At 45.7% G+C, this 15,558-nt stretch overlaps 1 protein-coding gene across 1 annotated transcript in view; it reads left to right on the forward strand.

Annotated features, from left to right (window-relative positions):
* Positions 1 to 15,558, forward strand: part of LOC147711494 (ATP-dependent RNA helicase DDX19B) — a 161,881-nt gene that overhangs the window by 59,950 nt on the left and 86,373 nt on the right. The window contains exons 2-4 of the mRNA XM_086922190.1: positions 1,099 to 1,155; positions 1,362 to 1,428; positions 10,926 to 10,976. Coding sequence (XP_086778316.1) covers positions 1,099 to 1,155; positions 1,362 to 1,428; positions 10,926 to 10,976 — 175 coding nt within the window. The remainder of the gene's footprint in view (positions 1 to 1,098; positions 1,156 to 1,361; positions 1,429 to 10,925; positions 10,977 to 15,558) is intronic.

The raw sequence follows: 15,558 nt of genomic DNA on the forward strand, positions 1-15,558 counted from the left end.
TGGCTCCCTATAAAACGAGTCCGGTTCAAGTTAGGGTGTCTAACCTTTCAAGCAAGAGCGGGCACTGCCCCTGCCTTTATCAATTCGGCAATCTCTCCCTATGTTCCCTCTAGGGACCTTCGCTCCTCTAGCCTGGCCTTACTAACTACGCCCCGTTTTAAAAAGAAACGGGCAGGGGGGCAGAAGTTTGCTGTACTTTCACCCACCTTTTGGAATGACCTCCCCCCTACCTTTTAAGACTATCCTCCTCCTATATGGAGTTTCGGAGGTCATTAAAAACGCTACTATTCCAGCAGGCCTTTGGCACCTAGCTCTCTTCTTGCTCCCATTCAGTGACCTCACCAGCGCCATGAAACGGATTCAGTGTACGTGCGCTTTATAAGTATTTTTAAATTCAAATTCAGTAAGGCTTTTGTAGTATTCTGTTGCTACTTGTGAATATTAGAATGCACTCAAGCTACGAGCTTACAGCGTGACTTCCATGCACTAATAAAATACTTGTCTTTCCTGTTTTCACTCTGCAGCATTTTGATTTTGCAACTCGGTTGCAAGTCATTTGCATGCAATTAAAAACAAATCTAAGTGGTCGTAAGGGGCCGTTCATCCAATTTAACTTGTATATAATGAGAGAAATATTTTGACGTCCCTAAAGTGCTAACAGCCCACCTTGAATCATACAACATGAAACCGTTCGTGCTCCTATTAGAGAACGTCCAAGCAGATTTTTTTTCAGCAAAAAGGCGGGACGTTTTGTTTGCTTGTTGCCTTGCTCCAAAATATGCAGATGGCAAGAGTTTACAGCAAGCGTTGGCAAAGTCTGGTTTTGGTAAGCCTGTAGTTATTTACATTTGTCTGCAAATACATGCAAGAGGCAATGCAAATATAAAAGTAAAACGTAGTAAAAAATACTGCCATCTAAAGGTTGTGTGTATTGTAAATTCTGTGTGGCTCTTGTTACTATAAGCTCGCTTATTCATTGCGCTCTATCGCCTCTTGGGTATTGGATGTATAGGACACCTCAAAGCTTCTGTGTATGTGGCTGGAAAGTGTAGCTGTACGGTTTTTGTTTGTAATAAATATGCATTTTTTCTTCTTTAGCTCGGGAACCTGAATCTTGGTGATGAGAAATCTAAGCCTTCTGAAAGCACAACAAAGGTGAGGAGTTATGAGTATAGAAACTAGAAAAGCTTCAGAACAGTACCATTGCAGACCTTTCCAAACCTGTGGGTTGACCATCATTGGTGTTCTTTGCATGCTGGATTTGGATTATTGACTAAGTCCTGCAAGGTTCAAGTACAGGTATGGCTGTTTGATGTAAAAAAAAAATGGAGTGGCTCTCATGCATGTGCTTTATACTGCAGCTCGCGGTACCTCCCTTAGAGCGTTCGGATGAAAAAGGTCAAGAGATACCGAAGGCGGACACCAATGGTGAGTTGTTTAACCCTGTGTTTTTGTTGAGTTGTTTTGTTGCACTAAGTACTTGTTAGAAGGTGGTTCTTGATACAATGAGCCGCCTGGATTTTTTTTGCTTTTTGAGCACCTATTTGTTGAGCTTTTACTGTGGGAGAGCCTCAAGTTGGGACTTGCCCACAGTGAACTCATGACGAAAGAGACCAGGTGGATTTTACCGGTGTCCTCCTAGCTTGACTAGGCCGCTGTGCTGCAGCCGGAGTAAGGGGAACCAGGCTGGTTACATGTAAACACGTGTACAGGCATGTGCACGTGTCCGGGAAGCGCAGGGGAGATTCCTGGCGTGCGCAGCCCAGGAGCAGATGCAAAGTGAATGTTGTCGCAGGCCGAATGCAGAATTGGGTGGTGACATGGAGTAGCCTTTATACACTGGGAAGAAACATGCCAGGGAATGTCAGTGTGTTTTACTGTTTTTCACTCCTTATTCTCCCATGGGGATGTGGGGCCCATGGGCTAGTTTCACTTTCCTAAGTCTACAAATTCCAGACACGCACTAAAATCCACTGTATATGGTGTGAAAAGAAGTATTCTGTAGAGTCCAAAGTCGTATTTGTACTGCTTTTGGGTCATCCAGAAATGTCATATTTCTCTGAGTCAGCCCATAACTAGGGCCTGGCTGGGGGCGGCCCCCAGCAGGCTGTATTAAGGGACTTCCTTCCAAGAGCAATGGCCTCCTCTCCACAGAAGAAAAGATGCGCGGAGCTACAGGCTCATCCATCAGCAGCTGTCATCGGTTGCCTGGTACCAGGCTGCACAAGGGAGAAGGCAGCGTAGGGGAAGGGGCTTTCAGAGAACATGTGGCAGGAGACCCCTGGACGACACCATCTTGAATCAACCCAGAGGCCTGGGCAGGAAGGAGGGAGTAGGGGCAGTGAAGTCGCTGATTTATAGGACAAATGGAGACTTCCTGCCAGCCCCCTCCCCAAACTTTAAAAAGTGTCTGCACAGGAAGAGAAGCTCTCTCTGGGGTGTGGTCTGCTGAGGAAGACTGGTGCTGGAGCCTGGCGCAATGGGCTGTTGAAAGTAGGAACCGCCTGACTGTCCCAGGATCCTCAACAGTGCCAGGAGAAGAGACCAGGACCAGTGCGTAGAAGCAGGGGCCTCTGCGCAGGGAGAAGAGAGGCCCAGGAAGAGAGCCAGGTGAAAGGCTAGCGCAGAGACCCAGTGAAGACCGTTCCCTGCTGAATCCACACGCTGTGAGACCCAGAGGGTGAAGGAGAGTGCTCCCAGTGGCTGGGGAGCACCACCTGGAGCACAAGGAGGCGAGAGTGGTGCAGATCGGTACCCTGGGGGCTGAGATATGCTCCCCAGATGGTAGGCGACCTTTGACCTCCAAAAAGGCAGACGATGAACGGCATGGGGCTCCGCCGCCGTGTGTAAATGGGCCCCGTGGTGGGTCAAGTCCTGGGGATGCCCCCAACAGACGCTAAGGCAAGGAGCGCCGTCGTGCTCCCCGTGAAGGTGTTGAAAAGGGGCCCGGGATCCCAACTACGGGCCCCGCTGAAGGCAGGGGGCGCCGTTGCGCTGCCCCTACGAAGATGTAAGTTGTGGAGCGCCGTCGTGTTACCTGTGAAGGTGCCCCCGCAGGGTGGCAGGATCCCACCCTGGAACCCCGCAAAAGAAGGCAAGCCATTGCGCTCCCCGTGAAGATATGCCCACGGGGCCCCCATCTCCAGAGTGTGAAGGAAGGAAGTGAAAGTGCTGCTGCACTCTTCCTGCAGCTGCAGGGGTGAGTGCCACCACACCCCCAGCTCCGAGGCCAGCTGGACCGGTGCTGGCCTCCATTTCTGCCCGCCGGAGCGGGCAGACCAGAATTGCGGTGCTGGCTCCTGCATCAGCACGCAAGGGTGCTGGCCGGGTGGAGGCAGCAGGGGGTTGGCTCCGGGCTGCCCTCCAACATGAAGAGCCTGCAGGGGTTCCGGATGGGACGGGACCCCAAAATCAAGAAAGGAGTGGGGAAGGGGCCCGGGTGAGACCGGGCCCCTGGAAACCTGGCAGAACAGTCGGGTGTGGGCTCCCCAGGCTGTAACACTTACATGGGGGTCCGGGTGAGACCGGATCCTCCCACGAGGAAGTATGCGGCCGGAGGGCTACGTCACGGCTCTACCCGACGCAGCGGGGGAGCTGCTACTATAATATGCAGGGCTGAGGAGAAGTGCCCCATAATGCCTTGCAGACCCGAACCGGAATGCAAGGAAAAGTCTGCTTTTTCTCAACCTGTGGCGGCCCCAGGAGGATGGAGGCAACACCACATGGGTGACTAGATGCTGTGGGAGCTGCAGGAGCAACGCAGTCTCCCCCAGCACGAATAAAGGTCCCTCCCTAAGTCTCATGGAGACTCAAAAGAATAACCCCTCAAGGGCTCACCCAGGAGTCGGCTGCATCTCCATGGCTGGAACTTTTGTTCTACAACTGGGGATGCTTTAGAGACTGCCTCAAGGAGTGAGGGGCTGAGTTGGAGATGTCTGGAGAAGGTTACACCATACCAAGTGGCAATAGTGTAGATAGTTACAGATACCATTAGATACAGTCTAACTAGTCCCCCTGGTCTTGAAAAATCGCTCAGTAAATTGTAGAGTAGCGAGAAACATGTTGACCGGACTTTAACACACTCCAGAAGAGAGTGGGAAACATCACTTTCCACTACTCTCCTCTAGGATATCGTTTTTAGGTCGAGCAGACCTACCCTCAATGCGTGAGCATTGAAGGTGTCTGCTTCAGACCTATTGTGGCCCGTTATTGAGAATGCTGGGAATGAGGACACCAATCTGTTACGAGCTCGCAGTTTTCACCGCGGGAGCGCGCGTCTGACCCGCGCTTGCGCAGATCAACTCACAGCCCCTGCTCGCACACAGCCAGCCCCCACCCCTCTGCATGCACGCATACACAGGCGCGCGTGCGCACACACACACACACACACACACACACACACACACACACAGGCGCGCGCATGCACACGCAGGCATACGACACACATACAGGCTCAATCACACACAGTCACGCATGCGCACACACAGTCACGCACGCGCGCACACACACACACCAGAGAGCACTAGGACATGCACTAAAGGAACTACAGATGTCCAGGAGGATCTGAAACACTTTTCAGTTGTACCACCAGATCATATCACTTCATTTCGACTAGTTCTTACTTTGCTTGCAGGACTCTGGTCATGAATGGGAGGTCGGCTCCATTTTTCGTCTTCCAGAATCCTTCTGGCGTCAGTAGGCATACATATGCAGATTCGATTCCAGTACAGGTTGCTGGATAATCGTCCACTTCAAAGTGTGTGCAAGTGTCGTCCTCAAAGATGTACTTCTCACCACACCGGCCACAAGCTTTATTATTAAACAATCCCCTCCCAGGCATACACACAGGCACGCACGCACTTCACTTCAGCCCTGGGCCCCACTCACCGACTGCGCTCTTCCGGCGGGCTCCTCACGGCGCGGCGCTTCTCGTCTCCTCTTCTCAATCGGGCTCGCGGACCTCGGGAGGCGGGACTTCCGGTCGGCCGCGACCTGATTCGCCGGCCGGCCAAGAGCTTCCGGGTCGCCGCGGGCAGCGCGGCGGCACTCCGTAATATGAACTTGTTACTTCATAAGGTAATACATAGGGTGTTCTCCAAAGAGACTTACTTTTTTCATCCACTTTATCTGATCTAGTTGATTTTCTTGGCTGCATCTTTGAGGCTTGAGATTCACCGTGCCAGGTAGTGTGCTTTTTTCATTTTCAAATGGACGTAGGAGAAAGGTTTCTCTTTTGTTTAATAATAAAGCTTGTGGCCGGTGTGGTGAGAAGTACATCTTTGAGGACGACACTTGCACACACTTTGAAGTGGACGATTATCCAGCAACCTGTACTGGAATCGAATCTGCATATGTATGCCTACTGACGCCAGAAGGATTCTGGAAGACGAAAAATGGAGCCGACCTCCCATTCATGACCAGAGTCCTGCAAGCAAAGTAAGAACTAGTCGAAATGAAGTGATATGATCTGGTGGTACAACTGAAAAGTGTTTCAGATCCTCCTGGACATCTGTAGTTCCTTTAGTGCATGTCCTAGTGCTCTCTGGTGTCAGTGTCCCCGAGTGTACTGGTGCCGCTGCTACTGAGATCTCAGGGTTTTAATTCACAATCCTATCACAAGTGTGAATGAACGTAAGATTCAGGTACTTAGCTGTTGCCTTTCGCCTCCTATCAGCACTGGTTTGAGGAACACTACCGAGTCAGCACCCCAGATGAAAGGAAGCGGTTGTGTGGTGGCGCAGTGATTCCTCGTAGTGCAATGTCTTGTAGCGGATGTGGGTGCGTGCACAGGACCTCAGGTAGATTATGGGAGGTTTTAAGCAGCGTTGTCTTCAGGTGCTAGAGGACAGTAAGTTTAAGGGCATTTGTTTCTTATTTAAAAATACTATTAAGCAGAATCCTATTTAAAAAAAGGCAAGGAACCATATTTTACTTTGAGAACATCGAGCAGTATAATCATTTACCTTGTGGCGCTGATCCAATCCTGTTATTATCCCTTCAGTTTTTAGTTCCATTGTATGTCCTCCGCTGGCGCCAGTTCAGCAACACACTTTCACCATCATATCATGAACTATTTTAAAGTTGAAACAGCCCACATGTAAAACAAATGTTGTGTGGTTTGGCTCAGCCTCCACGACTCTAAGGATACTGTGTACTTTTGGTTGCATTTGAAATATTTCCATTTCCTCGATTTATTGCTGAGAATAAAACATATAAGCTTGTATTATATGTTGGGAGGATATGTTTACTTGTGCAGCTTGATTCAGCAGATGGACTGTTGGAACACTGCTTGTTAGATTTACGTCGTCCTCCTTCTCCCTTTCATTCCCCTTAAGAACCGTACAATCGGGTGTTCTTGTTTATTTTCGCTTCCAATCTTTTGGTGTCAAGTGAGGCGTGATTCTACATTGAAGTAGGATATTTCACCATGTTAGTTGCCTTTCTTCTGTTTCAGGTCCTTTACCTTATGTGATCTCTCCATGCTGTCACTGATTTCTACCTGTCAGGGGCCTGTATTTTAGGGTTTTGTGAATGTACTGCAGTGTTGTGACAATGGAATGTCTCAGTTGCATCCATCTAGATATGTCAGCTGCTTTGGGTTTTCTGAGTTAGCCGAGAGTGCTGAGGCATCCCTGAGGAGAACAGTGGAGCACAGAACGGCAGACGTCCACACAGGTTACAATAATTGAGACTGAATTTATGCTACAAGGGACTTGATAGTAGAACTGTGCTCCTTCAGTGTGCATCGGGTTGGTGTAAATCTGTTGAGTAGTTCTAGAGGAGTAAGCATTTAGAAAAGTTGGCTGAGGGGTGAACACTTACATCATTGCCATTTAAAAGCACAATTCACAAAATTGCGAATCCTGTCAATCAGATTTTATTTTTTCAACAAGTATGTGACTCTCACACTGTGGAAAAAAAATGACACAGCCATGTGGAGCACCTGATAGGTGCCTGACCCCAGAGGAGTGCCTTGTGGCTACCGAGAGGTCAGAATTGTGGGCTAACATTTTTTTGTTTGTTTTCTGGAATACAATTGCAATTTTAAGGAAAATCGCAATCTCGCAGCTGCCATTTTATGAGCTGCACAAAACATAGCATTGTGAGCAAAATATCAAAATTTTCAACAAAGTTATGAATTTTCACTAAATAGAAAAAGTAGTAGGGATAATAGTTTTCCCTTTAAAAGGGGGAGAGGGTAATCCCACTGTATGCAGCAAATAAATGACTAGCTGGATGGGCTCCATTCATGAGTAGCTAGCAACAGGTTGGCTACCCAATCTCTGCGAACAAACGCACTACGGAAAGCAGCCCGTGTGACGCAGGATTTGGTGCCCGCAGTAAGAATACTGTAAGCAGTGGGGTTTGGCCACTGACAATGTGCTAGGCCTGGCCAAAGGCAAGGTCTACCGGCTACTGTACAGGTCTTAGTATTAATTATAAAAAAAATTAAGCCATTGTTATTTGTAATATCAATACATCTAAGTCACGTAAATACAACACACATTGCATTACAAATGCTATAGGTGTCACATTTGCGAAAGTTATAACTATTGGCAATGTAAATGACAAAGCTATTAATTTCGCTATTTTCAAAACCAACACATACATAAAAAAATTGTCATTTACAATACCAATAGCTCAAACTTTCCCAATGCGAGACCTATTGCATTGCAAATGCTTGTTAATTAAAGCAGTGGCCTTCCTGAATAAAATTGTCTCCGGTATCACTAGCTTTATTTTACTTCACATAGTTACATCTACCTTGAATCCTGGCCCCATACCCGCACTTCATCTATACAGCAGTTGGAAAAAGATCTCCGCTAAAGAGCCCCTCTATGAGGTGTCGCCCGTTTGGTATTGCACCGCCGACCCAACGAGGAGCAAGCCCAAATGATGAAGCATGACACCTGAAAGGGTGTGTGAGGGCATTAAATCCAACAAAATGGATTCCCAGGGTGACCACCAGGTTACCCTGTCCTAATCCGCTTGCACTACAGACAGTATAAACTCCTTCCCTTTCATTAGGAACACCGCGACAATCTTTTGCATTCCATGGAGAAGGTTATCTCCTGGAGGTGAAGAGGTGTAATTGCACCCATAGTGCATTTACTAATGTTATTTCTTTCAGAGGGACTTAAGATATAGAGGTGTATACTTCATGGTCAGTAGGAAATTCACAGTCCGTTTTATGGACAGGTGCGCCTATCTTAAATGCTTATTGAGGTAATGGGGTGGGTCTCCACTGGGATGAGGCCAGTGCGCAAGGCTCTCACTCCAGGTTGTGTTCAACTAACTGCATTAGGGGGGACAAGATGACATGCATACATGGGAGTGGTGGTACTAGACCCTAGCTCCCCCTGCGGGATGGGTGGAGATGTTATGCAATGTCACAAAGTAATTCCAACAGCATATGTGTATTTGTAAATTGGTGCATAGTATTGAGTAGTGTGTATGTTTAATAAATGTACTCTTACTTTTTTAAAGCAAAGTACAGACTGGACAATCCATTATTGAGTGTCATTGCTGCGCACCTGTAATGGCGATTACTAGCCCACACCACCTCCCTTGACTAGACCTCGGACTGCTCTGCAATGCTAACCTCAGAGTCGGGCGCTACAATGGGTGCTTGGTTCCCAGTGAAGGACAATTATAGTCACATTATTTGTGCAGGCCTCACAGATACTGCCTCGGTTTGTGACAGTACTGCACAAATGTTGAAGATTTAATGTAGATTCTTGGAAACGAGTCATACAGTAATTGATTAGGAATGTGGAAAGCGCACAAACTTATCATAAACGCTCATGCACATCCATAGGACATTTTTATATGTGTATGTCAGCTTCACCTAAACCTAGTAAGATGGCAGATGATTTTCTACTCTGAACCACACCGGCTGCCTCTCAGCCCTCCAGTTTGAGCTAATTTGTGACTGCAGTTATAAACTCTTGTTTTATTCTGCCCCATATCCTTCCAACCCCAAATTTCTTTCATGTTCCGGTTCTATGCCTTAGTCCCCCATTTACATTCATCCCTCGATGGCCCTTTTGTGGAGTCTTCATCCACCCACTCTAGTACACCTCCATTCCATGTATCTCTGCCTGCTTTGCTTTCCCCCTACAAATCTGCTTTGGCCTGCCCACTCTTCCCTTATCAGTTTACAATCAGCACCTTCCCATGGCCACTTGGGCGGCATCCTACATCTTTGGGTTGCCTTGGATTCATTACTTTCATATCGCGTTCTGCTTTGACCTAGGTTAACGGCACCCCTGCAGGCTTACATTGACCATCCTTCCCTGTCCTGTGTTGACCTCCGATATGCCTTAGGGAGGGAAGTCATTTTTTTACTTCTTATTTTCCTTTTTCATTTTATACTTGTGGTTCTGCATGCTGATTTGTTTATTTTTCTCTTGATTTCAATTGTTGATGTGGCTTATATTATATTAATGTTTTTACTATGGGTATGTTGTGTATTCTAAGGTGTGTGTGTGTATATATATATATATATATATATATATATATATATATATATATATATATATATATATATATATTTCTCATTAAGCGAAATTCAATGGCACTTTGTTTGTTTAACAAATATGATTGATAATTTAATGCATCTAACCGTAGTAATATAATTGTATTAAAACAGTAACATGTGAACAGTAGACATATGATTTACACAAATCTATTTATAAACCTGCGTTTGATGTGAATCCTCTGTTTTGCTAGCCAGATGCTATTATTTAATATTTACCCTGCTCCTTTCCACCTTTCCAGATTTTCTTCCTTATGGCTTCTGTGTTATAAATTGCATATTTATTTTTGTGGACAAAATGTTTGTTTTAGTTGTGTTGTGTTTCAAATTTGCCTTTGAACATTTGGTACACATTTTTGCCTGTCCCTTACAAACCAAGAACGGTTTACTAGCATCAGGACTCTACTTGGTAAACATTAACATTAGCCCCCCCCCCATTCCAGATTTGTCATGGTTAGAGGTCTTTAGATCTAGGCCATTGACCGCTAGCACTTTCCCTCCTTTTTAACCTGGACAGTTAGTATGTCCAGCCAAAGGGCGATTAGTTAAAGCTGCTGCTTGGTTGGCCATGAAAACCATGCCTCCCCACCTCCAGATCATGAGGTAAGCAGCCACTCACCATTTCAAAGGATAATGGTTTTTGGTCTGTATCGGATTAACACACTTTGTAACAAATCCCCCAAATTTACAACCACAGTATATGAATTGCTGTTACTGGGCTCCAGAGGATATTAAACAATGTCTGCCCTACCTCTAACCACCAGATATAGGATAGTAACTGTAGCCTTTTTGATAGTCTTCCCAGTCTGTATTAGATATAATCAGTTTTTCTATATGGTACCAAAGGCTTATTTACTATCTGGTCCATCGTCTTCAACAGGACAGGCACATCATGTGTGATTGGAACCTTGCTGGCAACTGTTTTTTTTTCTTATACTATACATTGAACATTACCTGATGCCCAGTTTGGTCATAGGTACAAGTCTACCATGCTTAGGATTTGTGCCACATAGGAACAAAGGAGCTGGAATGTAAGAATAATTATTTAAAAGTTAGTCTTCTAACTGGGCTTCTCGGATCAGCCTCTTCTAAAGAAACCATTTCCACAATCCATGTGCTGTCTTATTTACTGTTTACAACATTCATATACAAGTTTGTTGAAAAAGGAACTCAGTTACTAGAGGGTAAACGAGAGGCGTGTGGTTGTGACAGTTACCTCAAAACTTGACTTCCCATGCATCTAAATGATTGGTATAAAGCAGCAGGCATTTCGAAGTTACACTGGTGAATACCTTGTAAATCATAGGCCTTTTACTGACAATTCAGACACGTGATCTTTTCTGTCCTGTCTTATCCCATTGTTTGCTAGTTGTTGTTTTTCTTTCAGGTGCTGTTAATAATGACGATAACCCAGAGAAAACTGATGATGACGAAAAAGGTGAGATCCACCTTTAGTGTGTAGAGACCGTCCCTTATCATGCATTTGAGATCTGGAATATACACAGTTTTTGTACTTGTTCATGCTATGTTGTATTCCAACTTGTCACAGCCCTTGTTGCACTACTTTTATGTCTAGGTTATTGCAAATTGTGCTAGTTACTGTTTTTGTCCTGGCTTTGTAACTCAAGTCAAAATGGACACTGTACTAATGCATGTACTAAGATGAAGCTACATTTTCTAGCAAATATAATACCCTGGGTAGATCAATTAGTTTCTATCTCTTTCACCAGAAGGCGATAATCAAGTTATGTATTGTGGACAAGGTGCATACTGAGAACAGAGAATGACCGTAATATGTGGACATGATATATTGTATGTTAATATAAGGCATTGTTTATGAGAGGCGCCTAACAATAAAGGCAGTTTCTGTATGTTTCACCCCTCCTTACTACCAGATTCTTGACATGTTTCTGCTGCTTGACACATGCCCACAATTTCAGGTCCCAACAGCATTCAACAGGACCTTTTCAGATCCCATTGTCTTAAGATCCCTGAATACCTGAGTTTGGAGTTTCCAGAACCAGTGGTTCGCAGGGAGAGGGACCCACTCAGTAACACACTTCAGTTAATCAAGTTTACATTTGCGCATGCTTAAACTGGCGAGTAAAAGGAGGAGACCTATTGTAGTCACACTTACTCCAAGAGTGGTGCTCGCCTAGATCTCTTGTCACATGCTTGTTGTGTAGAGGCCTACAAGTGGTTTCGGGGACTCCAAATTCTGGGTATTGAGTGATTATAAGACACTGGGATCTGAAAGGTCCTGATGAATGCTGTTGAAACATGTCGACAATCTGGCAGTAAGGAGGGGGAAGGAACTACTAATACTTTCCCGTCACCACCTTCCTTCATGTTTTTATGTCTAGGAATAAATTGTTTAATAAAGATACCACTGAACTAGTTTTATTCTTCACTGCACTCTTTCTTTCGGTGATCCCAGAATCCATTACCTATATTATTTTACATGTTTGTATTGTCTTCCCCTCCCTTTTGCTCCACCTCAAGTGTTAGTCTGTGCAGGGGTGTATTGAAACAAGCCCGATGATGAAGCATTTGTGAGGGCAGTATTTTTTCACTAAGCCTGTGCCACCTGTCTCGAAGAGAACCTTACACACTGCTCTTATCTTATTAATTTGACACACCTTATTGTTTCACCCAGTGCCACATAACCCCATAAGATAGTGCACCTCCCCTTCCATGACACATCACCACATGGTTTTGCTACTTTAATCGAATAATGCACCACATCACACCAGAACTTACAGCGCCACATAAGCCAGAATCCAATTCAAGATGGCATGTGTCACCCACAAAGCAATACATTACAAAACACCAAGATATCTGGCCCAGAAGCTTGAACTTTCGGGAGGAGTCAGACCAACCAGGAATGCCAATGCGCTGATACTGAAACCACCCATCTTCCGAAAAAAGAAAACATACGATAGAGCCTTCTCAGGAGCAGCACCCAGAATATGGAACTCACTCCCTCCAAATATCAGGAAAATGACTAACATGACAGCATTCAAAAAGGAAACTAAAATCTTCTTAATGAGTAAGTTCCTTACATAGCAGGAAATGACCTCAACACCACGTGCTAAACTTCTCCCTAGGGACTAAGAGAAGAAGAAAGTGAGAGTCGCAAACTAGATGGGAACTAGCCTCAAGTGCCTTATGGACCCAAAACCGAGAAGAAGTATACACAAACATAGATATTTACCTGATCTTTATCCAAAGGAATACAAGTATCAAATATATTCGAAGAGCCGTAGACGCTGACTGAAAATACTTATAATGTGTAAACCGATGTCAAATACTAGACTATACTAGAATATGCTATATGTCCCTGATAGACCTATACAGATCCTACCTCACAGCAATGTAAATGTGTACCTTATTGAACTTTGATTGAACTTTTATATGACCTTCACCTATCTACCTCATAGCAGTGGGATATGCTACCGTATAGCCGCATATTTACCTACCTCACTCGCCATATAACAAATTGTATGTATTAGTTGCGAATTATATACTTCATGTATATGTCTATGTGAAGCGCTCTGATACCCAAGGGTCACGCTCGCGCTATATAAAACTTTCTAAATAAAAATAAAATAGCAGCTCTCTGTGTAACATCACGTCTCATCTTCATTATACCACATCCACGTTGTGCTCAATAATATCACATCACTCTATACTACCTGTACAAAACTGCACACACAATTGTACTATACTGTACCATATAACATTTAAGGACCCCATATCAGACCTTTGTATGTCACATTGCTGAATACTGTGACACCATTTTATAGCACATTGTAGGAAGATGGCTCTTTATATAATACACCAAAAATAAGTTTTGTCTAGAGAGACAACGTCCCCCTTATGAGTGGCCAAAACTTAATTTAACAATCCGAGGTGCTCTTTTAGTGGTAGTATGGTCGAGCAGCCTTAGGCTTATAAAGGAGGAGTGTTTATAGAATACACAGTCAATAAATGATACACACAATAAATAAGGAGATCCACACCAATGTAGAAAAATATCTAATTTTTATATTTAGACACCATGAACTTCTTTGTTGGGCAAGTATTTTTAGGTCTCGCCTGTCGATGCGCATGCGCATCGAGCAAGGCGAGAGTATTGCGAGTTATCCACTCTTTATCTACACTGCAAGGAATCGTGGCGATTCCTTGCAGTGCCCGTGACTTTTAAGGTCAATGCGCATGCGCATTAAGCTTATGCGCATGCGCATTGACCTTAAAAGTCACGGGCGCGTGCATGTCCGTCTTTGTTTACCCGCTCCGCCCCCTTCCCGCCGTCTCGCATTTCCCCCTGCCGCATCAAAGGCTTTCACGGCCGGCCGGCCATGCTTTCAGTTTCACGACCGGCCGGCCGTGTCAATTACATTTCTCTCCCCGCTCCGCCCCCTGCTGCGGCCGTGTCGCACTTCTCCTCCCCCCCCCTCCCCACAGCAATGCCCTCCGTCTTGTTTGTTGCAGTCTGTCTTCCTTTTGTCTCTCCCTATCCCTCTTACTTCACCTCATTCTCTCCCCTTCCCTCTGCCTCGCCATCTCTTCTTTCCCTCTCGATTCCCCGTGTTTCCTCCTTTCCCCCGCCTCACTCTCTTCACTATATGTCTCACTCCTGATGTTATTAGGTTGAAGATATTTCAGTGACACATATATTTTAAACAGAACGCGGTATTCCACAACATCGTTATCTTTCCTGAAATGGTATTTTTTTTTATAAAATAGAAGCTTGTGTAAAAAAAAACGCTGCACATAGAGGGTACGTGCACTGTTGTTGTCCCGATACTGCCTTCAGAGACAGTCTGAGAGTTGCATTAAACCTCCACTTGTTTGGCGAGTGCGCAGAACATCCTGTTCCTTCTGGGCCGCCAACGGCTGAAGCTCGGCCTCTACTGCCCCCTGCTGGTATCAGGCGCTTCGGACAAGAAGGTGATGACAGAAAGCTTAAATGAATCAGGGCCGCTGCTACTGCGCTGGGTAGCTCTCCGGCGGCCCATTGTTATTTTTTTCTGATCGCGTGATTGGATAAAGGCACCAAACGTATATAAATACGGCCCCACAGTCCAGCCATAAATGACGCGGGGAGTCGCATAGGAACAGAAGCAAACTCAGACCAATTTCATCTCCATGGGCCTCACTGGCGGGTGCGGCTCGAATTTTAATTCCACGGTGAGCACAAGACCTCTTCTGTTCGTCCGTATTACTTGGAGCGAATAACTTAAAACTGAAAACACATGGAGGGTGAAATGAATTAATCATGATGACCACCGGCATTGGCTTAGCTATCATTCCATTCCATCGTTTTTTGCTCATTGTGCCGTTACAGACAGTATAGGCACTCATGCTTGTCCGCATTTACATTCAGCGTGCTGGTGCATGAAATCCTAATTTGTTTTAACAGTTTGAGGGAGCGGCCGCAGGGATATATGATTTTTTTCTCCTTTGGGTGCAAGTAGTGGAAGCACGCCCTCTACTGCCTCCTGCTGGTACTAGTAGGAGCAGCTCCTTAGCAGCTATGAAGATGCAAGGCCCCTCCCTACTTTCTGCCCTGGCCCCTCCCCCTCTCCTTGAGGTGAGCTCGGCATCACCCTCGCTCATAGCCTCGAATCCATCACCCTGCTTCCAGTATGCACACCCCGAGCACGTCCTCGAAACACATTTCCATTCTGTCCATTCCTATGCATCATTCATTTATCACGCAGACACCTCTCAGATCCGTTTCAAAGCCAAACTGCAACTTTCTTGCAATCTCACTCATCCTCACTCACCCTCAACCCCTCACCCTCACTCACCCTCAACCCCTCACCCTCACTCACCCTCAACCCCTCACCCTAACTCACCCTCAACCCCTCACCCTAACTCACCCTCACCCTCACTCACCCTCAACCCCTCACTCACCCTCAATCACCCTCAACCCCTCACCCTCAACCCCTCACTCACCCTCAACCCCTCACTCACCCTCACACTCACTCACCCTCACTCACCCTCACTCACCC

Source organism: Lissotriton vulgaris, chromosome 5 (assembly GCF_964263255.1).
Source record: "Lissotriton vulgaris chromosome 5, aLisVul1.2, whole genome shotgun sequence".
Classification (NCBI taxonomy): domain Eukaryota; kingdom Metazoa; phylum Chordata; class Amphibia; order Caudata; family Salamandridae; genus Lissotriton; species Lissotriton vulgaris.